This window comes from Tachypleus tridentatus, chromosome 1 (genome assembly GCF_004210375.1).
Source record: "Tachypleus tridentatus isolate NWPU-2018 chromosome 1, ASM421037v1, whole genome shotgun sequence".
NCBI classification, from domain to species: domain Eukaryota; kingdom Metazoa; phylum Arthropoda; class Merostomata; order Xiphosura; family Limulidae; genus Tachypleus; species Tachypleus tridentatus.
The window spans coordinates 100385564-100412049 of NC_134825.1; the positions used below are offsets into that span (position 1 = coordinate 100385564).

At 34.5% G+C, this 26486-nt stretch overlaps 1 protein-coding gene and 1 long non-coding RNA gene across 3 annotated transcripts; one reads left to right on the forward strand and one right to left on the reverse strand.

The window, feature by feature from the left end:
- The first annotated feature begins 270 nt into the window (after window positions 1-270).
- On the forward strand, window positions 271-22903 carry LOC143256916 (uncharacterized). Its single transcript, XR_013031608.1, has 3 exons — window positions 271-420; window positions 829-884; window positions 22773-22903. It is a non-coding gene; the product is annotated as an uncharacterized LOC143256916 (long non-coding RNA).
- On the reverse strand, window positions 22707-26291 carry rtp (MORN repeat-containing protein retinophilin). Of its 2 annotated transcripts, none has more exons than XM_076514744.1 (4): window positions 26194-26291; window positions 24600-24810; window positions 24094-24203; window positions 22707-22943 (listed from the first exon to the last, which is right to left on the reverse strand). In XM_076514744.1, the coding sequence occupies exons 1-4, from the start codon at window positions 26198-26200 to the stop codon at window positions 22774-22776; spliced, it is 498 nt and encodes a 165-aa protein (XP_076370859.1). In that variant the 5' UTR covers window positions 26201-26291; the 3' UTR covers window positions 22707-22773. The 2 variants fall into 2 exon arrangements, with proteins under 2 accessions (XP_076370859.1, XP_076370854.1); XM_076514739.1 differs by having other exon boundaries at window positions 24600-24825; window positions 26194-26215.
- Between the last annotated feature and the right edge of the window lie 195 nt (window positions 26292-26486).

The following is a 26486-nucleotide window of genomic DNA, read 5'->3' on the forward strand; positions in this document are numbered from 1 at the left end:
TTTCTATAACACATTTTGCTGTGTTTTGAGCCGCGTTCTAAAATATCAAATTACATACTAAACTGTGAATGACATCTAGGGGTTTTGATTTCGTTCTGATTCATTATACAGTAACTTAAAATTAATTTAGGCATTTGAATAATGTTATGACATTTCGTCAGATTAATTGCTGGCGTGTCAACTATTTAATTAACGAAGTGTGAATAACCCAGCGTGCTACTCTTTCCATAATACAAACATATTTGTCATGAACTAAGACATACACAGAAAGCAGTTCATACTTTTTTTCAGTACGTACGTGCTTCTTCCTCTATAATACAAAAATAATGTGTTTTAAGAGTAACTCAGAAAGAAGTATTTCTACTTGTTTCTCTACAGCACAAACATAACATGTAAAACGGACTGTTTCGAGCTGAACAGGTATTTTAATGTTGTAATTCATTCATTAGCTAGATGGAAATGCTATATACTAGCTACGGAGACTTGTGTGATTTTGATGATGTAATGATAACATCAAGTTCGGAGCATTAAGATAGGCCTAGAACTTTTAAGTTTCGAAATCTCATTTAACTTCTAAGGTTGTGACGTAAAGTTTTCTAGCATATTTGAAAGTGGATTATATATATTAGATAGTTAAGAAAGAGTTGATGGATTTTCAAGAATGAATCGCTCATTGTGTCAGTTTTAAAGTTTAAACAAGTAAGTTAATTTTTTATACATTAGTTAACACCATTTAAAATGTCGGCGTACATCACATTTACGATATTATACGTGTTATAATTTGCACGAATGTTAAAGGAGGAAATAAAATCGTTCTTTATCATTTAGACTTTGAGATGGTGTCAGAATTTGTGGAGGAATAATCCTTCTTAATACGTCTGAAGGTAAGTGCATAGTGTTAAATGTGGTATATTTGCGTGAACTCTGGGCAGAATGTCATGATGCATAAAAATACGTACTGCCATGATATTCTACATTGGTCGTAGCCATCATGTGTGGCTTTAGAACGTTATCTTGCTTTGCCAGTTAGGAAAGCTTCTTCAACTACCTCAAGGATCCAATGGTTTGTGGCAACACACACTCTGCCTGTTGGCATCCCTATATTTAGTCCAGTAAAACTGATAAGTACTGTAGACATGGAGTCAGAATAGGGATTTGTATCTTGAGAACATAGTGTAAATACTTGTTTGATTTTTTATAGATTCCCTGGTTGTAACTTTGAAAATATAATCTTTACATTTTGGTTCAACTTGTTGCTGTACTTAATTGACGATCCTTTTTTCCTTTTTTTAAGTAAACAATTTTTAATTATATTGTTAATAATTATATTAGTAAAAAACTGCAAGTCATGTTATACAATGTGTTTGATAATAACTGCTCTGTTTGATAATTTATAGAACTCATAAAATGAGTTTTATCTATTTGAGAGTTAAATACTTATAGTAGGCACAGTGCAGATAGCCTATAGCTTATCTGTGTACTTAAATACAAACGAATACAGAATGTGGTTCAGTTATACCAATATATCAGTTAAAACTTAAGGACGGTTAAAGCAGATCTCCTTCTTGTAGCTAGCTTTGCGTGATGTTCCAAAAGCAAAGGAGCGAAGTAACAGTCATCAATAGTTTGTCGTGTGAAAAAGAAATCAGAAGTTGCTACGATTTCATATGAGCACAAACAACTATTCTGATACTAGATGTTGGACGCTAGTCAATTAGCACAAACTTACTGCAAATAACCCTTGTGTAGCTATGCGCTGAGTGATAAATCAAAAATTAATCGAATAATAGTAGTTCCCATTAACTCAGTTAAGTCGTTATCATAACGAGTTATTCTTTATAATTAACTTTGCCTGTTATTGGGAGTTTGAGTCATGGTTTTAGTATTTTACAAAGTGTTTTAACATCAGTTACCCATAAAAATTTTAGAAACACATTGAAAATCATGGAAATGCACTCCATCAATTCACAAAATAATTCAAGACTAAAATGGTATTATTTGAAGGTTATGAAATATTTTCTTTAGTAAAAGGGTTGGTTTTTGGTATATATATTAAACTTGGTAACTTTTATTTCACAGTACTGCATACTTATTTTCAATATAGCGATATAAAAAATACACTTATCTCCAAGGGAGAGTATTAACAGTAATCAAAACGAAATTAACATTGTAGTTACACGTATTTTTCGTAATCCTTACGTTCAACCCATTCCCTGCTTAACTGCTATAGTATCACGTTCCAGAAATATTGATTTTTATTTCATTATTTCTGTATTTTTATCATAATTACAATTAACATAACTATGTTTCTTGTATTACTCCGAATCAATCAGATAAACAGACATTACTTTGATTCTACTTGAGTATATGTTTCGTGTATTATTCTTAATGTGATCATTAACCAGATAACGCTTTAATTCTATGTAAGTATATGATTCCTGCATTTCTTCTAAGCAACCTGGTATCCAGACAACACGTTGTTTCTACATATTATGTGTTTCATGTATTACTACTAAGCAGACTAGTAACCAGACGTCATGTTGTTTCTACATAAGTACATGTTTCATGTATTACCTCTAAGCAGGCTTGTCAGAAGATTTCGTGTTGTTTCTACATAAGTACATGTTTCATGTATTACCTCTAAGCAGGCTTGTCAGAAGATTTCGTGTTGTTTCTACATAAGTACATGTTTCATGTATTACCTCTAAGCAGGCTTGTCAGAAGATTTCGTGTTGTTTTTACATAAGTACATGTTTCATGTATTACCTCTAAGCAGGCTTGTCAGAAGATTTCGTGTTGTTTCTACATAAGTACATGTTTCATGTATTATCTCTAAGCAGGCTTGTCACAAGATTTCGTGTTGTTTCTACATAAGTACATGTTTCATGTATTACCTCTAAGCAGGCTTGTCAGAAGATTTCGTGTTGTTTCTACATAAGTACATGTTTCATGTATTATCTCTAAGCAGGCTTGTCACAAGATTTCGTGTTGTTTCTACATAAGAACATGTTTCATGTATTACCTCTAAGCAGGCTTGTCAGAAGACTTCGTGTTGTTTCTACATAAGTACATGTTTCATGTATTACCTCTAAGCAGGCTTGTCAGAAGACTTCGTGTTGTTTCTACATAAGTATATGTTTCATGTATTACCTCTAAGCAGGCTTGTCAGAAGACTTCGTGTTGTTTCTACATAAGTATATGTTTCATGTATTACCTCTAAGCAGGCTTGCCAGAAGACTTCGTGTTGTTTCTACATAAGTATATGTTTCATGTATTACCTCTAAGCAGGCTTGTCAGAAGACTTCGTGTTGTTTCTACATAAGTATATGTTTCATGTATTACCTCTAAGCAGGCTTGTCAGAAGACTTCGTGTTGTTTCTACATAAGAACATGTTTCATGTATTACTTCTAAACAAGCTGGTTACTGTAATGTACGTACATTAACCAGGTATACAGACTTAACTTTTTTGATGACGAGAAATCCACTTGAAATAAAAATGTATCTCAGAACGGCTGGTATGGGTATTAACACTTTTACTGATAAAGCAGAGAACAACATTTCGACCTTTCCGAAGATGACCTAGGAAGGTCGAAATGTTGTTCTCTGCTTTATTAGTAAAATTGTTAATACCATACCAGCCGCTCTGAGATACATTTTTAACTTCACTTTTGTCTTACATGACTATATTTTGCGCAAATCACTTCGTAACTACACATTACTTTGGTTTTAAATAACTATATGTTTAGTATAACTCTCCTAAGTTACACCGTTGGATACATAACCAGACACATCTTTGATTCTATATATATACGCGTATGTGTCATGCATTACAAAACATCACTTAAGTTTTATAATTTTGATTTTTACACTCAGTCTTATGTAGGTAATGAAGCAAGTACTACAACAGTTATGAAAGTAATGGAAAATATACATTGGTTTGTAGGTCAACTATTGATATGAAATACAATGAAACATTTGACTCTATTGTTTTTATTTCCTGACATGGACATGTTTTGATTTAAATGGAGAAGAAATACTTGTAAGAGTCGGAGAATATAATATAATTAATATAATATAATTAATATAATATATTATATTATAATTAATAACAGTAAATACTTATCGATTTTTAATTAAGTGTTAACTCTTTTCATAAAAGTGACAATAATTGAAAATTAATAGGAGAAACTTGTACTAATTGAATGCACAAAGTTTATAAAGGGCAGATTAAAGTAATTGCAACAGTTAAGTAACCTCTGTATAAGGTTATGTAGGTAGAGTTCTGAACAAACCTGACGGTCGTGTTGGGAGTCCCAGTGACTGTGAAGTTAAACAAACCTGTTCTTCATCATGTGACACTGAACATCGCTAGTACAAAAGACACTTTAAAACAAGTGGTTTGATGGAAAATGACAAACCGATCGACTTGTCTGCTAAGAGATATCAGATCAAGCGGCGCTTTTTTAAAGTTTGTTGTCGGAGAAAGTATTCAAACTAAATAGCGTGACGGCACCGTTACTCTTAGTGTCTGTCAACAAATGAAGAAACACGGAGAAAGTATTCAAACTAAATAGCGTGACGGCACCGTTACTCTTAGTGTCTATCAACAAATGAAGAAACACATAAAACCTTAACACATCAATACTGAAACTCTGAAGGTTGACAGATATTTTTCCTTCTGCAATGCATAGTACTATCTATACCTATCTTTCTCTTACAATATGGTGATGTATGTACTTCTCTACTCTTACTTCCATTTTATCATAATTTAATAATGTTTAACTAATTTCCCATGCACACACACACGTTACTATTTTAATCATATATGTATTTGAAACACGTTTAAAATAACTATTACACTTGCTGTAAAAAAACTCATAGTCTATAATTGTTAACAATTAATGACATGTGAATTCGGTGGGATCTCTGGTTATCAGTTGTCAACTTGACTCTTGACTCACTACGACTGCTTCCATGTTAGCCAGATAAACACTGGGGAATATGCAATTCCTACAGGCCATGGTGGTGGGCTCACTGCTGTACTAATATCGGTGGCAGAAGCTGTGCATTGGACCTCAGAGATTACTGGACGAGTACACACAACCATTCTGACACGGACTGTCTCTAATCCTGTTTCGACTCTGGAAACAAACAACTCATTCTTTATACAAATAATACTTTATTTTTCCCCTATTTTCTTATATTTATAGTTATTTGAGATTTTATGTTTCAGTGTTGACTTGTAACACGTGTTATCAAAACAAATGTAGGAAATAATTATTTTTTATGAATTTATGTATCTGTTATTATGTAAGGATGATGTAAGTGCATCCGCACTATCTTGTTTGCACGGTTTTAAAAGACTAATATTTGCCATCCCTACATTTATTTCCTTTAAATTATTTTTTTTAATGAAGTGTTTCAATATACACGGAAAGGTTGTATTAATAACAAAGTTATAAATACAATGATGTTCCATTGTAATTAATTCCTGTTCCCCCTGTACTTAAGCTTTAAGAAAGCTAATTTCAAGGGGTAATAATAACTTTACCCACTTTTTTTTTTTTTTTACTACTACTAGTTAATAGTAGTTGATTGATTGGTTGGTTGGCGTTTATTGGCGCAAAGCAACTACGCCATCTGCACCAGTTACTAATAATATTTATAAAAATGGATTTTCCGTTAGAAACTATGCCACCTCAGAAAAAGTGATTGATACCATTGTTTTGGTTTTTGAGTTATCATATAATAAAAAGGAAACAGAAAGATAGAAGATAAAGAAATTCGAACTTTTTGCTACGATATTTGTAGACATTGCCAGAACTTGTGCTTGAATCATTATATAGATATTATTACAAAAGAAAACAGTATGTTATTGTAAAGTTCTGATAACTTTTGAGGAGATAATTAAAATAAAATTTTGATGAACATTCTGAGCCACATCTACATAGCAGTGCTACCTCCTGCTTGATATGCAAATTCACTTCTCAAATTATCAATGCAGGACTTAGAAATTCAGCGACTCTTTGCCGTCAGAAGCCAACAATTTTCACTCAGTCATATACTAGAAGGGTTTGTTTGTTGACTTTCACGTAAAGTTACTTGAGACTGCAGGGGCATAGATTTTTTACACCCGATGGGGGGGGGGATGATTTTTGCAACCACTTATGTGGACTGTTCAATTTGCAAATTGGTAATCTCTGATTACGTGAACCTGAAAGCTGTAAACATGCAGTCACAGAGTAATCTTATTGCCACGATACTTCAAGGTTTCCATGTAGGTTTGTATAAGTGAGGTGTTGTGAACAGTTTTCAAAATGTTAATAGAATAAAGACAAATGTGTCACAAATTAACTGCCACATGAATTTATTCCTGCACACTGTACAATATAAAAGATGGCCATTATACTTGACAAGATTACTAATAACTTTCACTGCATGAATAACGTTTTCAAATATTATTAAAATTAGTAATTACCTTGAGTTTACACATGATTAATAGTAATATAAGGTTTTACATTTGGTAAATAGTAGCCTTATATACAACTAATAATTTATACATCTCGTTATTCTCGTGAATTGTTTACGTTATTAAATGCGGGTATAACCCAGAGGTGTCATAGTATAAAAATATTCCAAGAAATACGTACACACACACACACACACACACAGAAAGCTATGTACATATGATACAGGCTAACAGTCTTCATCCACTAATTTTTTCTAGGTTAAGATTTCTGCACCCCCTCCCCTCAACAATATTACATCACCGATTTTACTAATTACCACTTAGTCGAAAAGCTTAACTCAAAAATTAGTACGCAGAAAAAAACAACAATTTAGAAACCAGCAGGTAGCACCTACGAAATAAAAATTTGATTTTTCAGTTATTGAACAGTAAACTCAAACTGGATTTGAATTACATTTCGCTGATGGCTGACAACACTATTTCTAGTAAAGGTAAAAAGCTATAGTTTTTCCTAAATGTTGCCACAGAAAATCTCCATTTTATTGGTGTGACATGTTGCATAATTTGATTTATAATGTATATTATAAATATACTCCTCAAAAGTTTGTTCTTCAATCTATCTTTCATTTCTTTAAACATCACTGACTAACATATCAGTGCAAGTGTAACTTTCTCTGGCAAAACTTGTTGCATATTGATGGCATACTGAAAAACTGTTCATGTTGTTTGATAAAAATAATTAAAATGTCTTTGCGAACTCTTGAAAATTACACATCAATACAATGTAGCACATAATTATTCATACTTTTCATTGAAGTAAGATTCATTTAGTCCTCTAGTCTACATGTTCCCAAACTAGACCTTCTTTGTGATGATCTGTTTATGAATTCTTTCATAAGCTCTTCGATATTTATCTTGTCGACCTCATCTTTGTGAGTGTGACAAACTGCTACATGGTTGAGGCGGCACTGAGACATAGTTGACCTTAACCACGTCTTCAACCGTCTTAATGCACAAAAGCTGCGTTCACATTCGCAGCTGGATACTGGACATACAAGCAAAATTTTCATGAGAAGAAACACTTCACTAAACATCTGCAGGCTTGTTTCATGCATTTTACAGTAAGCATCCTTCGCACCTTTCAGAGATACTGCTTTTGTTGTTCTCAGCTTCATCAAATATCTTGTTGTAATTTTCCTCTGTTCGCAATACCCGCAATTGCTCAATTGTCATTGCAGATACTTCAATCATGCCTGATACTGTTGCTGATTTTGCTTGGAATGCACAGTTTGGTTTCTCTAATACAGCTAATGGATGCTAAGCCATCAACAATCCTAAAACTGTCCTTCCTTTGTTAAATCTGTCCAGAAGACTTCATGCTTTCACTGCTACATCTGATTTTTCATTTGCTAATTCAGACAAAGAATCAACAATGTCACTGTAGTGATTATCAGCACATGTAATTGCAGATAAGCAGCACGACCAGCATGTTGGACACAGTAAGCGGATGTATTTAACTGGACTATTGTGGCTGTTTGACAATACAATATTTTCAAAGATTGTCTTGTATTTGCCTGACCTCTGAAGCAAAACACCAAGTTCATGTACCCACTGGATAGAATCTTGAACACATTCACAAGCTTCAACTGAATGTTGCATTATTAAATTCGCCTTGTGTGCTCCGCAGTGAAAAAAAAAAGCTGACAGTTGCTTCTCTTTTATTTTTGCCTGGCATCCACTGTATGCACCACTCATGTTAGCAACTCTATCATAAGTTTGTGCTCTTAATCCTGACAGTGGTAAATTGAGTCTAGTCAGTACATCAAGTATAGTCGAGGATACTGTTTCACCACTTGTATTGGAAACACTGGAGAAACTGAGAAATGTCTCATGGACGTCAAGGTTCTCAACTATGTATCGTACACATTTTGCTTCCTGTTCGGCACCTGTAATATCTTGAGTGTGATCAACCATTAATGCAAAGATTTTACTTTGCTGCACTTTGTCTGCTATGTTCCTCAGTATTTGATGGCTGAACATCTCCATTATTTCATTCTGAGCCTGGGGTGATGTGAATGTGGTTTTCTTTGACAAGTTGGCCATCAACTCAGGATCTTCCTCTTCCAGGAGCTTCATTAACTGCAGGAAGTTTCCCTCCATATCAGTATGTCCACGTAATGCTAAACCTTGACGCAGTAAAAAACGTAAACTTCTGAATATTTTGGCTAAACTTCTTTTGCATTCTTCCTGCTGCTTCTTTTTTCCATCATGTAGCTGGACAGTCACTGGAGTTACATCAAGTGAACCTTCTGGAGCTATAGCGAATCTGTGCTGAGAGGAGGTTTGGTGTTCATTGAATTTCTGTTTTGCCTTTTTCCAGTTGCAAAAACTGGTAGATATGAAGGTATACTTCACTGGCCTCTCCAATTTCTCTGTAAAAAGGCCTCTATTTTCCGTCTTGGCACAATGAAAGCATATGACTTTTTGAGTCTGATTGTCGAAATGCAGCCACAGGAACTCATCAAACCGCTTGCCCTGGATTTGTTTGTTTGTTTTGGAATTTCGCACAAAGCTACTCGAGGGTTATCTGTGCTAGCCGTCCCTAATTTAGCAGTGTAAGACTAGAGGGAAGGCAGCTAGTCATCATCACCCACAGCCAACTCTTGGTCTACTCTTTTACCAACGAATAGTTGGATTGACCGTCACATTATAACGCCCACACGGCTGAAAGGGCGAGCGTGTTTGGCGCGACCGGGATGCGAACCCGTGACACCTGAATAATATAAAGGCATTGCTCCTAATAAGATTGTATTTTCTATTTTATCTTTGGTGAAAAGACATCTCTAACACACCTCCACTGTATAATATCGAATAATGAACTGGATGTAATACCATATTTGTTAAACACCTAAATTGATTTTGGTTAATTTGTGGTGAATTAAAAAGTACTCAAAATCTCCATAAATATTATATACAAATTATCAGTGTAAGAGGCTTTAGTGTTTCGTTGGTTTGCTGATTCAATATGTATTGATGAACCTACTGTCCACCAGAGAGTGCTCCCAGTCTAGGAATGCAGTAGCCATCCTCATCTTATTTATTTTCGGTTTTACTTCTGTTGCTTGTTTAGGAGTTTCGTTGTTTTGGATTTTTTTCAATAAATGATATTTTATTTGTATACAGTGTTATGCTTGTTATATTAAAGTAATTTTTCATACTGAAACCAGTAAGTCCTGTGAAAACCACAGCCAATGTGTTGTAAAGATAGAACGGAATGCACCAGTACTGCATTTTAACATTGTTTGGCGCTCGTAGGTAGCACAATACCAGCGAAAAGAAGTTTATATTAAACCTTTTCTCAAAGCAAAACATTCATACACTCATACCATAAAGAAGTACTTAGATCGGGTATATCCTACTTAATGCTTAATGGCATTGGAAAACAAAAGAATATGACTGAAATTGTTCAACCGTCACACACCTTAAATAACTGGATCATGAAACAAGTGTTCACGGTATTTCGTGTAGGACAAGGATTACTGAAACTGGCGCTAGGAAATTCGAACACGTACTCTAGGTGACTGCTGGAAGGCTTTGGCTTGGTTTGTTTTGAATTTCGCGCAAAGCTACACGAGGGCTACCTGCGCCAGCCGCCCCTAATTTTAGAGTATAATACTAGAATCATCATCACCGCCAACTCTTGGTCTACTTTTTTACCAACGAATAGTGCGATTGACCTAACATTATAACACCCCTACAGCTGAAAGGGCGAGCATGTTTGGTGTGACGGGGATTCGAACCCGCGACCATCAGATTCGAGTCGAGTGCCTTACCCATCTGGCCATGCCGCGCCGTACTGGAATGCAAGCAGAGAGTTTTAGTATACCTTTCACATGATAACTTTACGACAAAGACTTTTGTAGTTGAAGCTGTGCCGTATAGCCATTGTCTAGTTCAAGAGTCGGCAACCTTCTGTTCTCGGGCTACGTCTACCGTCGAACTCCTGATTTTAGCGTTGTAAATCCGTAGACTTACTGCTGTCTCATTACCGAGTTTTTTTTTAGGCTAGACCGTTAGGACATATTACAAACTCGAAGTGTTTTAGTTTTAGACAAAAACAAAAAAATGGTTCTTCTTCTTTGGAGATTGCTGATCCCTTATCTAGTTGTACGACCGTGAGATATGCTGATTGAGCATGATCGGACATGACAACATTTACCGTAAAAACATGGTGATCCTTCAAAATCGTTTAAATAAAGCGTGCTCAATCTCTGTATGGAAAAATTTAAATTCTATAGCATATGCTTACTATCAATAGATATCATAGTGTGAAGTAAACTTAACTCCTCCCTCTTAATACAGATGCTGTTTAACAATGTTCAATGAAAACCTCTACATGTTGTGTTTTCCCTAAATATAAGATGTCCATACATTATTTCCACTATCTCAAAACGTTATGATCTGTTTTTATGGAATATTTCGAAATAGAAGATTTGAGAGATTTCGAAGGTATAATCTAAACTATTATACATACGTCATGGAATAATGAAGTAATGAAACCAAGAGAACAATATATATGTAGAAAAACCAAACAATATTTGTATTATGAAACTAACAAAAAAGAAAAGAAAACAGTCTATTGCCAGTTTCTGTGATTATCCTTCAACTCATGACGGGAAAAGTCTGTGTCATTAGCATTCAAAGGCACTGGGGATATTCCATCTCTTAGACACTATCCAAAAACAGTTGTTAACCAACTAGTTTCGGAAGCAGGTGTTAGGAGCTAAATGCTTTTACTGCTTTGACTTAAAAGGTTTCAATAATTCTGTTTTAAATAATTAAAAATAAAGTATCGACGCACAATTAAATAAATCTGTGTAACTATAAGGTTTCCATTGACATTTAACACTTTAGTCTTTAGTACAACTGCCATGGTAAAGTTACAATGAATATGTTTTCTGACATTTGGAAAAACGAGACACATCGCCAATAGATAACTGTAGTCTTCTAAATACATAAAGCAAGTTAATAAAAACACCCTTATATGTGTACTTTGTAGATACTGAAAAACTTACAGAAGGGAGTAAGATAGATTTGGGTTTTCGATTTTCAAACACAGTATAATCTTATGATACGATAATCATTGTGCAGATTTACAAAATATAGGCTCATTATGATACGATAATCATTGTGCAGATTTACAAAATATAGGCTCATTATGATACGATAATCATTGTGCAGATTTACAAAATATAGGCTCATTATGATACGATAATCATTGTGCAGATTTACAAAATATAGGCTCATTATGATACGATAATCATTGTGCAGATTTACAAAATATAGGCTCATTATGATACGATAATCATTGTGCAGATTTACAAAATATAGGCTCATTATGATACGATAATCATTGTGCAGATTTACAAAATATAGGCTCATTATGATACGATAATCATTGTGCAGATTTACAAAATATAGGCTCATTATGATACGATAATCATTGTGCAGATTTACAAAATATAGGCTCATTATGATACGATAATCATTGTGCAGATTTACAAAATATAGGCTCATTATGATACGATAATCATTGTGCAGATTTACAAAATATAGGCTCATTATGATACGATAATCATTGTGCAGATTTACAAAATATAGGCTCATTATGATACGATAATCATTGTGCAGATTTACAAAATATAGGCTCATTATGATACGATAATCATTGTGCAGATTTACAAAATATAGGCTCATTATGATACGATAATCATTGTGCAGATTTACAAAATATAGGCTCATTGTGATACGATAATCATTGTGCCGATTTACAAAATATAGGCTCATTATGATACGATAATCATTGTGCAGATTTACAAAATATAGGCTCATTATGATACGATAATCATTGTGCAGATTTACAAAATATAGGCTCATTATGATACGATAATCATTGTGCAGATTTACAAAATATAGGCTCATTATGATACGATAATCATTGTGCAGATTTACAAAATATAAGCTCAAAAATCCGTGAAGTTTTGTACAATGTATGAGATTTCGAGATCAACTTTTCTATTCACTGTATACATATATATATATATATATATATATATATATATATATATATATATATATATATATATCTAACGGAACTTTTGATATGCATTTACTAAATTACTATTTATTTATTTCGTCTAAATCTATACTTGGTGCAAACCTTGTTAGAAAAGTAAGGTGTCGCCACGCTGTAGGTGATAGTCGAATCACAAGTAATGATCTAATCTTACGTTATAAAAGTTTATAGCAGACATACAGTCAGTTTCACGCAAGATAAGAAAATCGCGTAATATTCAAATTAAATGGTTAATGGCATAGAGAAAGAAAGGGAATGTGCGCTCTACCCTACTTTAGTTATGCTTTGCTTGGCAATCATCGTATTGTAATCTTATTGATAGCTACTATGCGTATTTACAAACTAGATAGATACGACTTCAGTTTCGTCTGAAGCTTATCATACCTCGCTATCTACCATTTAGATACGACTTCAGTTTCGTCTGAAGCTTATCATACCTCGCTATCTACCATTTAGATACGACTTCAGTTTCGTCTGAAGCTTATCATACCTCGCTATCTACCATTTAGATACGACTTCAGTTTCGTCTGAAGCTTATCATACCTCGCTATCTACCATTTAGATACGACTTCAGTTTCGTCTGAAGCTTATCATACCTCGCTATCTACCATTTAGATACGACTTCAGTTTCGTCTGAAGCTTATCATTCCTCGGTATCTATTATTTAGATACTACTTCAGTTTCGTCTGAAACTTATCATACCTCGCTGTATACCATTTACTGAACAATAAAATATCTTTCTTCAAGTTTGAAGCATAGTCTGGTCCTCAGTAATTTTGTATCTGTAATTTTCAACCTTATACAACACACGGACTAAAGGGCAGCTCCCAAGTTCATGCAATCCATCGTTGACGACCATAAACAGACAGTAGCATATTATTCTTCACCGAATAACGGGATTTATTCTCACATTTGTAATGTCTCCAAAGCTACAAGTATAGATCATGTTGAGTAGCATATTACTTTTAGAACCTTGGAACTTACGATACGCAACGTGCCATGTTGACCACCAGAGAACGCTTAACTTTCCTTTATGATCACTTTATCGAAATTATAGAGCTAATATTGAAATTCGTGTTTAAAACTTTTTTATATAAAACAGGAAAACGTGAAGTGCTAATTCAAGAATTTCGTGTTTTACTGTTTGATTGCTCGTACACTCTTTCTTCATTTAAATTTTAGCGTCCTACATAATTTATCAGTTTCTTTTGATAGTGGCCTGACATTGTTAGTGGGTTAGGACGCTCTGAGGGTTCGAATCCCCGTCGCACCAAACGCACCTTTCCATTACAGCGCGACGGTCAATCCTACTATCCTTTGGTAAAAGAGCAGCCCAAGAGTTTGCAATTGGTGGTGATGACTAGCTGCCTTCCATCTAGTCTTACACTGATAAATTAGAAATGGATAGCGCAGATAGACCTCGCGTAGCTTTGCGTGAGAGTTAAAAAGCAAACCAATCTCTTAATACCAATAGTGCACGTTTCGAAATACGTCTACTTGTGTAATGAGGCACATTATCGTTATTCCTGTATGTTATATTGCCAATAATAGTTTGATTGTTTACAACTTCATATTTCAATTTAATTATTTATTTCTCAAAACTTTAATTTAAACGCGAACTTTAGGACTCCTATGAGAAAGCTTTATTTTATTTTAATACCTGACAACCAGTTTTCTCCCAATACCAGAAGTAAAGCTAGATATCAAATTGTGGTTGGAAATGTGAAAGTTTTGATCGTTTTAGACACACTTGACAAAGAGATACCAATTTGATTTCGAAAATACACTTGTGCAGTTTGATGTCTGGATCTAGTTTATAAAGTCGTAAATTTTGAATAAGCATGATTGGTCAGTTTTCCATTTAAAATTATGACAAATAAAAAAACAGTTAAAAAATAAAATGAAATTTTACCCTCTCTCACGATTATTCCGATTACAAACCAAAATATCGTGTGATTTTTTTCCTTTAATAATAAAATAAAAACAGACTACTAGCCTATCGTTAACATCTCCCACATGACATGTCAGTAACAGTCTTTATCACGAATGGAGATATTTGATCGACAACGACTGGAAGGTCAGCGATCAAAGTCAAAAAGAAGAGAAGTGAAAGAAGTTATATTGCCTCTTACGGGTGGAAATATGATATTTAATTAGAGTTCTGTGGGGATATATAGTTGTTCGAAGTAAAAGGTAATGGGAGGGGTAGCCCTTGTTTCTGGAAGCCCAACATCTTGAACTTAGGTGCTTAAAAACTAGTCAATCTCTTTTATCCACGGAACGTGGCGTCTACAGAATTAGAACCACAACTAATTTTTAGAATTATTGTTAACGTCAAGCCTACATATAGTACAACAGATAGAAATGCCAGTAATTTGTCTTAAATCATTAAGTTTTTATATTTTTTTTTTTTTTTACAAATAATGAAATCATTTCCTGAATGATCTTAGTTTCGATTGGCTCACGAAGTAATTTGTGTGTGTGTTTTTCTTACAGCAAAACCACATGGGGCTATCTGCTAAGTCCACCAAGGGGAATCGAACCCATGAATTTAGCCTTATAAATTCGAATACCAGTGGGGACCGCGAAGTCATTTCCCGACATTTGACTGCCTCTAATGCACTTACTGCCTCTTTGTTAATCTAATCTGATTTCGCAAAATTTATATATATTCTTCAAAAAAAGAAACGCAAAAGGCAAAATATGAGACAAATTGTTAACAAGTTTATTCCGGGTAGTTCTGTATGACATGTGTGAAACTTTGCACATTCACTGCTGAACATCCAAAGTCTACAAAGGCGAAGTCCACGCTCACTAGGCGAAGTTTAACGTCACTCAACGTCAAAAACGAGTATGCCCCCCGTGAGCATCAATAACTGCTTCGCATCTCCTGCCCATGGAAGCGATGAGATGACGAATCACATCCTGTGGAATGGCTGTCTACTCAGCCTGCAAAGCTGCTGCAAGCTGAGGTAGAGTCTGCAGTTGAGGTTGTCGCCGTCGCAGACGTCGGTCCAACTTGTCCCAAAGATGTTCGATGGGGTTTAAATCTGGTGATCTGGAGGCCCAGTGAAGAACGTTGATGTTGTGGTGTCTCAAGAAGACAGTGGTGAGTCGGGCTGTGTGAGGACGGGCGTTGTCATGTTGAAAAACGTCGTTGACGTTCACCATGATGGGTTGCACATGGAGCCTAAGAATCTCGTCAACGGTTGCGTACGGTCTGATCGGAAATCCTACGCAGCCCTGGTATGGTTGAGGCAGTAGACGTCGCAGTGGTGGTCCTATCCCGAAGGTGACGTAACCGGATGTTGCGATCTTGTGCGGGCGTGGTCACACGAGGTCTGCCAGATCGTGGACGGTCACGAGTTGATCCATGTTGTTGGTGACGATTCCGAAGCCTTGTGATGGTGCTTGGGTGGACATTCACAGCTCTGGCAACATCTGATCGAGATTCGCCTGCTTCCAAGCGACCAATGGCGTTGTTGCGTTATTGCGTGTCGGTGGCTTAACACTGAGCTATGGAAATCGAGAACCCGTCATTTTATAGGGATTTTGCACATGTTGCACTTGCAGAACATGCAGATTTCTCAAACAAATTTATTGGACACGAATGCGTTTTGGCGAAAAATCCGATGTTTTCCTCCGTTTTCAAAGTGCACAACTTTTATTGTCATTTTGGTCGGACAATCAGTGCCTTAACACGTGTAACATCACATACTCTGAGCTAGTAACGTTATTACATATATTTCTCTTTAAAATAACAAAAATATCCCTTTTGCGTTTCTTGTTTTGAAGAGTATAATTCAGCTATTAGGGTATACGCTAGTCTAACATAACAACCATTTCTTATTAAGGTTGCAGGTTATCTACACTTCCTGTTAACTTTTTAACTGTGTCATGAATACATGAACAGACGTATTATGCAATTTGCTGAGACTTAAATTGGCCTCTTGCATTAAATATTCTTAGACACTAGGTTTGTTTTTTGACCAATAATCACAAACGCCTGTAATATATATTTCTGGTACTGGCAATGTCTATAGGTCATATCAAATGAAGCAAATAAATGCCTTACTTCAATCTTCACATAAATAACAACTATATATCACATTTATTAAACTTGTACGTTTTATACGCAACGTTTGCGAACACTGATTGAAGGCAGACTGTATATTTCAAGTGTTGTTACTGAAAGCCTTACGAGCAAACGTGTAACATATTGTACGACAATTTATAGCGTTACACGCCATGAGCTGGTATACATGTTTGTGTGGCAACATCGCCTTGAATACTTTACTTGTAGAATAATGAAATATTATCAACATTGTATATGACTAGAATCCACGCTGGGCGTGGCTTAATGTGCTATATTACTGATCTAAAGTCCAAGGTTCGCGCCTCTAAACGCACTATCTTCATCTATGACTGCATTGTGCGAGTGTTAATCAATTGTTATTTGATCTAAAGAACCAGGCACATCTTCTGTGGTTGGCTGCTTTCACTGAGATCAGTAGTTTAAAATTGTAGTCAGCTGAATGCGAGCCCTATGTGCTTAGTGCAGTGATTTTCAAAGTGTGGTTTGCGGGTTTATTTAAAACGCACATTTCATCAAAAGGAGCATTGGTTAATGGGTCGTGGTTTTTTTTGCTTCACTAGAATGGTCTGGTGACGAAAAAGTTTGAGAGGTTGCATCTTTCTGTGAATGAGATTTATGGAAATGAGACTATGTATTCTCCACGTGTAGCGTTGAATTTTATAATTTTTATAAGTCATAACTAATAAATATCACAGACATTATTAACACAGTGTAGCTAATCTATAATATCTTCAAACTACCATTTAATATGCCATTTGTACTATTGTCTATAGAGACAAACAAACACTTTTTATCAGAAGGACTTCATCATCAGAGATACTAAGTTTATTTAAGGAGTCGAAACTTCCCCGAATGAAAATCAAGGTATTTAACTGATGATCCAGTGCAGTTTTTATTTCTATTTGTATATCTTTAAACTTAAGAATGTTTTTAAAGTATAGAACTTAGTCTTAGCTCATTAGATATAATTTATATAGCAATATTTTATAATTATTATTCACTTATATACTTCTCTTTGTTTATTTGAACTTTAGATTATTTTTATTGTGATTTCTAAACAGTTGTATTGTTTACATTGTAACAATAAGTATCAGAAGGGTGAGTGAGCTGTTGACTAATGTGAGATTTGCAATATTTCGAAAGATATAATAGCGATAACATTTTGAAAGATTCTTGATTTACATTTCAACAATGAAAACATCAGCTATAGAACCAACTGAGAGAGCATATTAGATATATCTTCTTTATGTGCCAGAGGTTTCTATTTAGTTATGCATCTTTACAAAGATTCATCACTTTATAGCCATTTAAGACATGTCTCATGTTTATTAACAGCAGCTCAGTTATTTATTTCAAAGATGTTAAGATGAATGTAGTTAAGGTTTCACATATTTCGAGAACATGCATAAAATGCAGAGATTATTTTATATTAAAACAACAATAACTTTGTGATTATATTAAGCACCTTAAAACAACTGTAAGTGTCGTAATTGTAATTCTCATGTATCATGTTACTTTAACTATAATATACATAAAGATGTAATAAAATAAAACCAAGAATTGCAAAATGAAATATTCCTTATCTGGGATATAAGACTAGTATAAAAAATAAAGATACCGATCAGAAATAAACAAACTTCCAGGATTTTACGGAAGGAATATGGCATTATTAGGTTTACAAACTCTGTAAAGACAAAAAAAATATATATATATGTTTGTAACAAAATTCGTATCTCATTTCTCGTAAAAAGGGTTTATCAGTCTATTTTAGTCAAACTCTAGCAGATATTACGATGACTTTCGTGATAAGAAGGTCAGCTTGCTGATAAGTGGAGAGAATTAGCGTAAGCTGACCCTTGTTTTGTGACTTACTCTTTATAGCCTCAAAAAAGAAAAAAAGAAATTTTATACAACTCAAAGACTAAAACTATGTTATTTACTACTGAATAAAAGATGACACAAATATATCAGTTCAAGGATGTGCGCGCTTCTTGATTGACAGCTTGTCATCATTATGACTGATTATCATGAACACGTGAAGTCCGTACAAGATTCGTGCCAGAAACACGTGAACAACTCATTGTCTGCTCGCTACACTGATTTTTTTCGTGAGATTCTGGTCACAGAGGTTTTTCAACATATAAATAGTACGAATGAATTAGACCTTAGAGTGTTATGTTTATCACAGCAACTTTCTCAGCTTTGTGATAGCAATTTTAACATAGCATATAAGTAATATTTTATATATCTGATTTTTTTTTCTGTTTAAAGAAAGAAAACAATGAAGTTTGGGAGAATGAAAATAATAAGTTACTAGTTTTACGTTACGTTTATAAACGAAGACGATATTACAATATATTGTATTCTTACATATTAAATAACTTACACGGAATAAATAATCAAAATATCAGCAGTTTATACGATATCGCATTATTTATTAATAATGAGAAAATGTCTAATAATACTACAAGAAAAAAGCGACAGGATTACACTATTACGACGTTGAACTATACAGTCACGATAAAACATCCATGACTCTGTACCATATGGTGGTATATAGCAATGTGAGTTACATGAAGACTATACGATATGATGTTACGTGGCAACGTAAGACATCTAAGATCTCTACGAACGATGTGTATAGCAAATGTAAGATACTTGAGAATTCTGTAACGAATGATGTTAGGTAGCACCATAATATTTCTTTGTTTGTTTTGTGAATTTCGTGCCTAATTTTGTGCCGCCCCTAATTTTAGAGTATAATACTAGAGTAATCACCACCCCCCGCTAACTCTTGGGCTACTATTTTACCAAAGAATAGTGGGATTGACCTAACATTATAACACCCCTACAGCTGAAAGGGTGAGCATGTTTGGTGTGACGGGGATTCGAACCCGCGACCATCAGATTCGAGTCGAGTTTTTTTTTTCTCTTTATTCATCCCACCTCAAAGAGGGGGTATAATGTTGGGCCAATGTTGTTATAATGCTGGGCCAATGTTGTTATAATGTTGGGCCAATGTTGTTATAATGCTGGGCCAATGTTGTTATAATGTTGGGCCAATGTTGTTATAATGCTGGGCCAATGTTGTTATAATGCTGGGCCAATGTTGTTATAATGTTGGGCCAATGTTGTTATAATGTTGGGCCAATGTTGTTATAATGTTGGACCAATGTTGTTATAATGTTGGGCCAATGTTGTTATAATGTTGGGCCAATGTTGTTATAATGCTGGGCCAATGTTGTTATAATGTTGGGCCAATGTTGTTATAATGTTGGGCCAATGTTGTTATAATGTTGGGCCAATGTTGTTATAATGCTGGGCCACGTTGTTGTTATAATGTTGGTTATAATGCTGGGCCAATTGTTATAACGTTGGGCCAATGTTGTTATAATGTTGGGCAATATGTTGTTATAATGGGCCAATGTTATATAATGTTGGGCCAACGTTGTTATAATGTTGGGCCAACGTTGTTATAATGTTGGGCCAATGTTGTTATAATGCTTATAATGTTGTTATAATGTTGGGCCAATGTTGTTATAATGTTGGGCCAATATTTGTTATAATGCTGGGCCAATGTTGTTATAATGCTGGGCCAATGTTGTTATAATGTTGGCCAATGTTGTTATAATGCTGGGCCAAATGTTGTTATAATGCTGGGCCAATATTTGTTATAATGCTGGGCCAAATTTGTTTATAATGTTGCCAATATTTGTTATAATGCTGGGCCAATGTTGTTATAATGTTGGGCCAACGTTGTTATAATGTTGGGCCAACGTTGTTATAATGTTGGGCCAACGTTGTTATAATGCTGGGCCAATGTTGTTATAATGTTGGGCCAATATTTGTTATAATGTTGGGCCAATGTTGTTATAATGCTGGGCCAATGTTGTTATAATGTTGGGCCAATGTTGTTATAATGTTGGGCCAATGTTGTTATAATGCTGGGCCAATGTTGTTATAATGTTGGGCCAATGTTGTTATAATGTTGGGCCAATGTTGTTATAATGTTGGGCCAATGTTGTTATAATGTTGGGCCAATGTTTGTTATAATGTTGGGCCAATGTTGTTATAATGTTGGGCCAATGTTGTTATAATGTTGGGCCAATGTTGTTATAATGTTGGGCCAATGTTGTTATAATGTTGGCCAATGTTGTTATAATGTTGGGCCAATGTTGTTATAATGCTGGGCCAATGTTGTTATAATGTTGGGCCAATGTTTGTTATAATGTTGGGCCAACGTTGTTATAACGCTGGGCCAATGTTGTTATAATGTTGGGCCAATATTTGTTATAATGTTGGGCCAATGTTGTTATAATGCTGGGCCAATGTTGTTATAATGCTGGGCCAATGTTGTTATAATGTTGGGCCAATGTTGTTATAATGTTGGGCCAATGTTGTTATAATGTTGGGCCAATATTTTGTTATAATGTTGGGCCAATATTTGTTATAATGTTGGGCCAATATTGTTATAATGTTGGCCAATATTTTGTTATAATGCTGGGCCAATAATGTTGTTATAATGCTGGGCCAATGTTGTTATAATGTTGGGCCAACGTTGTTATAATGCTGGGCCAATGTTGTTATAATGCTGGGCCAATGTTGTTTATAATGTTGGGCCAATATTTGTTATAACTGGGCCAATATTTTATAATGCTGGGCCAATGTTGTTATAATGTTGGGCCAATGTTGTTATAATGTTGGGCCAATGTTGTTATAATGTTGGGCCAATATTTATTTTATAATGTTGGGCCAACGTTGTTATAATGTTGGGCCAATGTTGTTATAATATTGGGCCAATGTTGTTATAATGTTGTTATAATGTTGGGCCAATGTTGTTATAATGTTGGGCCAATGTTGTTATAATAATGGGCCAATATTTATTATAATGTTGGGCCAATGTTGTTATAATGCTGGGCCAATGTTGTTATAATGTTGGGCCAATGTTGTCATAATGTTGGGCCAATGTTGTTATAATGCTGGGCCAATACTGTTATAATGCTGGGCCAATGTTGTTATAATGTTGGGCCAATGTTGTTATAATGTTGGGCCAATGTTGTTATAATGTTGGGCCAATGTTGTTATAATGTTGGGCCATTAGTATATGTAATAAAAGACAAAAGGAGCTTTTATTTCGTCTTCAAACCATATCATTAAAAGATATCCAAAAATTAGATTGACCTGAAAGATATAGTAGAAAATTAAAAATACTGAAAGTATTTGACATTAGTTAGGACTGTTTCGTTAACTAAAAATATGGCTACATGTAAGAAAACATGGATAAAATGTTAGTTTGTTTTGAATTTCGCGCAAAGCTGCACGAGAGTTATCTGCTCTAGCTGTCCCTAATTTAGCAGTGTAAAACTAGAGGGAAAGCGGCTAGTCCTCACCACCCACAGCGAACTCTTGGGCTACTCTTTTACTAACGAGTAGTAGGATTGATCATAGCATATAACGCCAGGAGGCTGAAAAGGCGAGCATGTTTGGTGTGACGGGGATTGGAACTCTCGACCCTCCGATTACAAGTCAAGTAACTTAAATATCTGGCCATGCCAGGCATGAAAAGTTGGAGACAAAGAATATAATTATTTTACCTTGGTTAATTTTTTTAATGTGAGGGTATTTATCAATGGATGATTTCTATCGGGATAAAATAAGTTGAGGCAGTTAGTAAATATTCGGAATAATTCAGTGGGAAATCTAAACTCTATGAAAAACATTAATGTAATGTCCTAATTAGTACAATTTATGCAATGAAACACGTAAAATTATGAAAAGTGAGAAATAACCTTTAAATACCTACAACAATAATACTTGTTTAAGGATTCAAAGTCAGTTTAAACATACAAACTAATACATAGGAAAACTAACTTTTTTGTTAATAAGATAACGTCCGAAAAAAAGATTATTGATTTAAAATTCTAGGAAAATTAGTGATTAATGTGGAGTATTTTTCTTTAAAATGTGATTTGTTTCAAAAAAAGAAACGTTGTGTGATTAGCACTAACATTTATAATAATTTTTATTTTCGCTATTCAAATCAAAAGCAGATAAAATATATTTTATTCAGTTTAGTTATCTATTATTGGCTCTTGTTGACATTGAGCTCTGGCTGCCATGGCAACTTTCTGTGCTTGAAGAACAATATCTATGCAGCGATATCGCCTGACAAGTCTACAATCTTTGAAAAATCCTTCACATCTAGGAAAACCGTTCGATCCATCTGCAAACGTCACCAAACCTGTGAAAAACGATAAAAAAATTAAACTTTCGAAAATTAAACAGAAACATTGATATCATTTCTTTGATGGCCTTTGTAGTATACTTTATTCGTATTTTTAATGAGAATTTTTTCTTTGTAATAATTCTGGAAATAAAAACACTACAAAACTATCTTGAAGAGAATGTATGAATTAAAACTTTAGGTAAACACTACAAAACTATCTTATATAGAATAAATAAATTCAAACTAAAAATGAATACTATAAAACTATCTTGTATAGAATGGATGAATTAAAGCTAAAGCGAACATCACAAAACTGTCTTCTATAGAATGGGTGAATTAACACTCCTACGAAAAGACGTTTCTAGTCCTGATTTCTCCGAGCCCGTTCCCCTGGCTGTGGTTTCGCTATATACTAGATAGGGACAGTGGGAATCTCGTTAATCCATTCATTAATGGATTTAAATGGCAATTTCATTTAAATACAAAATTATTAGCCTAATATTAATAACCTTTCAAGTTGCTCTGGGGCCTATTAGGCCCCACTTTTCGTAGGAGTGTTAAATCTAAAAATGAACGCCACAAAACTATTTTATATACAATGGATGAATTAAAAGTGAAGGTCACGGCATTTGAAAACAAAACGCTAAAGTCGGATAACCATTATCAGTAGACTGATACGCATCATTACGTTATTACGCATTACAGTTATCTAACTTTCCTTCCTCCTTCATACAGATCATTATTTTTGAAACATTCATTCCTAAAGTAAGATATTTAAATTTTATTACACCCAGATTATAATAGAAGGGTTTTAGGCCTGGTATGGTCTCGGGTTCCAATCCCCGTCACGCCAAATATACCCGTCTTTTCAGCTGTGGGGGTGTTATCACTTGGCAGTAAATCCTATTATTCGTCGGTAAAAGAGTAGCCCAAGAATTGGTGATAGGTGATAATGACTAGCTGCCTTTCTTTTAGTCTTACACTGCTAAGTTAATGACAGCTAGCGCAGATAGCCCTCTTGCAGTTTTGCGCTAAATTAAAAAATAAACAAACAAGAAAGATTTTTATTTAATTAACGCGTTACCTCCGCTGTTTTTTTTCTATCTCCGTGATGCTTGTGTCCAAAAATAATAAATACATTATAATAAATATAATGGTTACCTACCATAACCCCATATTCGCCCTCCACGAAACTCGCCTTCGAATCTCATTCCGTCATTTCTCCAGAAAATACCATGTCCATGGAACCAACCTTGCATAAACTCTCCTTCATATCTTAAGAGAAAATGCAATGTATGTATTATGATTGACCGCACGATCAGTCACGTTTATCACAACGATTTTGGAAAATGCCATTTTTCATACTTCTATCTATAGTGATATTTTCCTTTCAGTTAGTAGCTTCAGAAAATCTCAGTTTACCTCATTTACTTTTATATTTGTTAGTCCTGTAAATTCTACTCACTATTTTCTGAACGGATCTAACTCTGGTCAATTACAGAACCAATCACAAAGTTAGAACTATATATTCAAATGATTATCGTGGGAAGTAGTGAGCCGAGCCACAAAAGTTAAATTCCTTAGCAACATTTAAAGACTTAATTCTTAGTTTGTAATTATCGTTATACAAATGAAAATGAGCTTAACATTGTTACATTTTACGAAACCTACTTTGCATGGTCAGGAAACGAAAGAACACCTAGTCCAGATGGCATGCCATTCTCAAATCTTCCCACGTAAATTGTTCCACCTGGTAACTGTAGGTGTCCCATACCCTGTTTCTGACCTTTCTCGTCCCATTGACCAACATACTCCGTTCCATCAGGATATGTAAAACTTCCTACAACGTCAGCATCTTCTTTCTTCACATTTTCACTTTGATCTACCATAGAAAGATCTACAGTGTAAATCGCGAATTTAGAAAAAATACTAAAAATATTAGTTTAATTTCAACAAATACTCATTCCATTATTTAAAAGCATTGACAAATATTTAATAGTGTTTCCATGAGCCACACACTCAGAAATTTGAAGAAGCAAAATTTTCAAATCATTCCGAATCGTTTTTTTATTAGCTAACAATTTTACCAAAGTCTGACTGGGCAAAAAAAAAAAAAAGAGGCGATTGCCGCGCCATATGTGAAAACCGGATCCACCACTGGCCACAAAATAAATATTGACATTCAGTGAGTAAGTATACTGATCTTGTATTGATAAAGCAACATTAGTACAGGAAAAAAAGAAAACGGATTGCAAAGTGTGTACTTGTGGGAAATGCCCTCGATGTCGGTATGGATGCAACCGTTTAAACCCAAGGTTAAAATCACACGAAAACCAAGGGAAAAAAAACAGCCACAGAGCAAATTAAAGACACAAAGTAAGAAAAATTAAGGTTTAATTAAGCTAATTCCCTTAGAGAGTGATGAAGACGAAGTGTAACAATACTTCTGAAGATCCCTTGTAAAAGCAATGCACCGTTGTAGTACTCCAGATTGGAGAGCAAGCTTTTGAAACAGCTAGATGACACTTTCGTCGACTGCAGTTTGGGTTTCAACTATAGCCTACATTACGATCTGTCCAGCATTAGTGTTAACAAGCTGCACTGAAAACAGTAGAGTACCATTGATTAAAGTTATGAGAATTATCCCACTGACGCCAATGTCAAGATTTTAGTATCTACTCTGAAAACAAAGAACAAAAACGGAACAAACAGCCAAGATCACAACAAACTGAACTTGGTTTTAGCCAAGAGGCATTGTGCGTAAGTCAACATCACAACATCACCCGTACATCTTCTTACTGTGTACTATGGGAGTCAAAAACTTGCGATATTGTCACTAAATCCGCGAATTTTTTCGTAAAACTTTGAGTGGAACTTTAGTTCAAACTAGAAAAGCTAGAGTTTTAGGTCATTACGGAATGATGTTATATATTAAGATATTCCATAAAGTACACAGATCCTGCGTGCTTGGCCCGTGGAAACACTGTTCAGAAGTAATTATTGATTACTCTATAGAAAGCTTTTATGTTTTGTTTTTATTTTTTCTTTTATGTTTTAAGATAAATACTTTGTGTTTCTGCTGTAAATAATTATTATGTTAAAAACAGTTCTTAGTAATATATATTTGCTATTTATATTAAATGAAATAATTAACTTTAGGGGATTCATTTTGCTTGTAAAATTTTGGAGTGAAAAAGTTTTTATGTCAGTAAGAAAAGCTAACTAATTAACCAGCTCTCTGTACAGTTATCAGTAAAGAACTTACCTGCCATTGTGTTAAACTAAAATAGTGAAACCACGAAACACTACGTATTTGCCATCTCTCAAAATCCGTTTTCTATAATCCAATTAGGATAAAGAAATACAATTAAATTCGATTAAGCGCGCATGACCACTAAAGATTTCGTAATCTGTGTTTCCCCTATATTTTTTTTTACAAAAACGATAGTATTAAATAATAAAAAAAATATTTAAAATCTTGGTAAACTTTAAATGGAATTATAATACGAATACAAAAGCTGTATTAACTCTCCTCTTACCCAATATTATGTCTCTTCT

Bases quoted from the DNA above. Each gene is read 5' to 3' on its own strand.
- rtp (XM_076514739.1), bottom strand. The intron at 24,204-24,599 runs GTAGGTTTCGTA...TTTTCTCTTAAG, and splicing joins TCGTTTCCTGACCATGCAAA to ATATGAAGGAGAGTTTATGC. The intron at 22,944-24,093 runs GTAGGTAACCAT...CGTTTTTCACAG, and splicing joins AGGGCGAATATGGGGTTATG to GTTTGGTGACGTTTGCAGAT.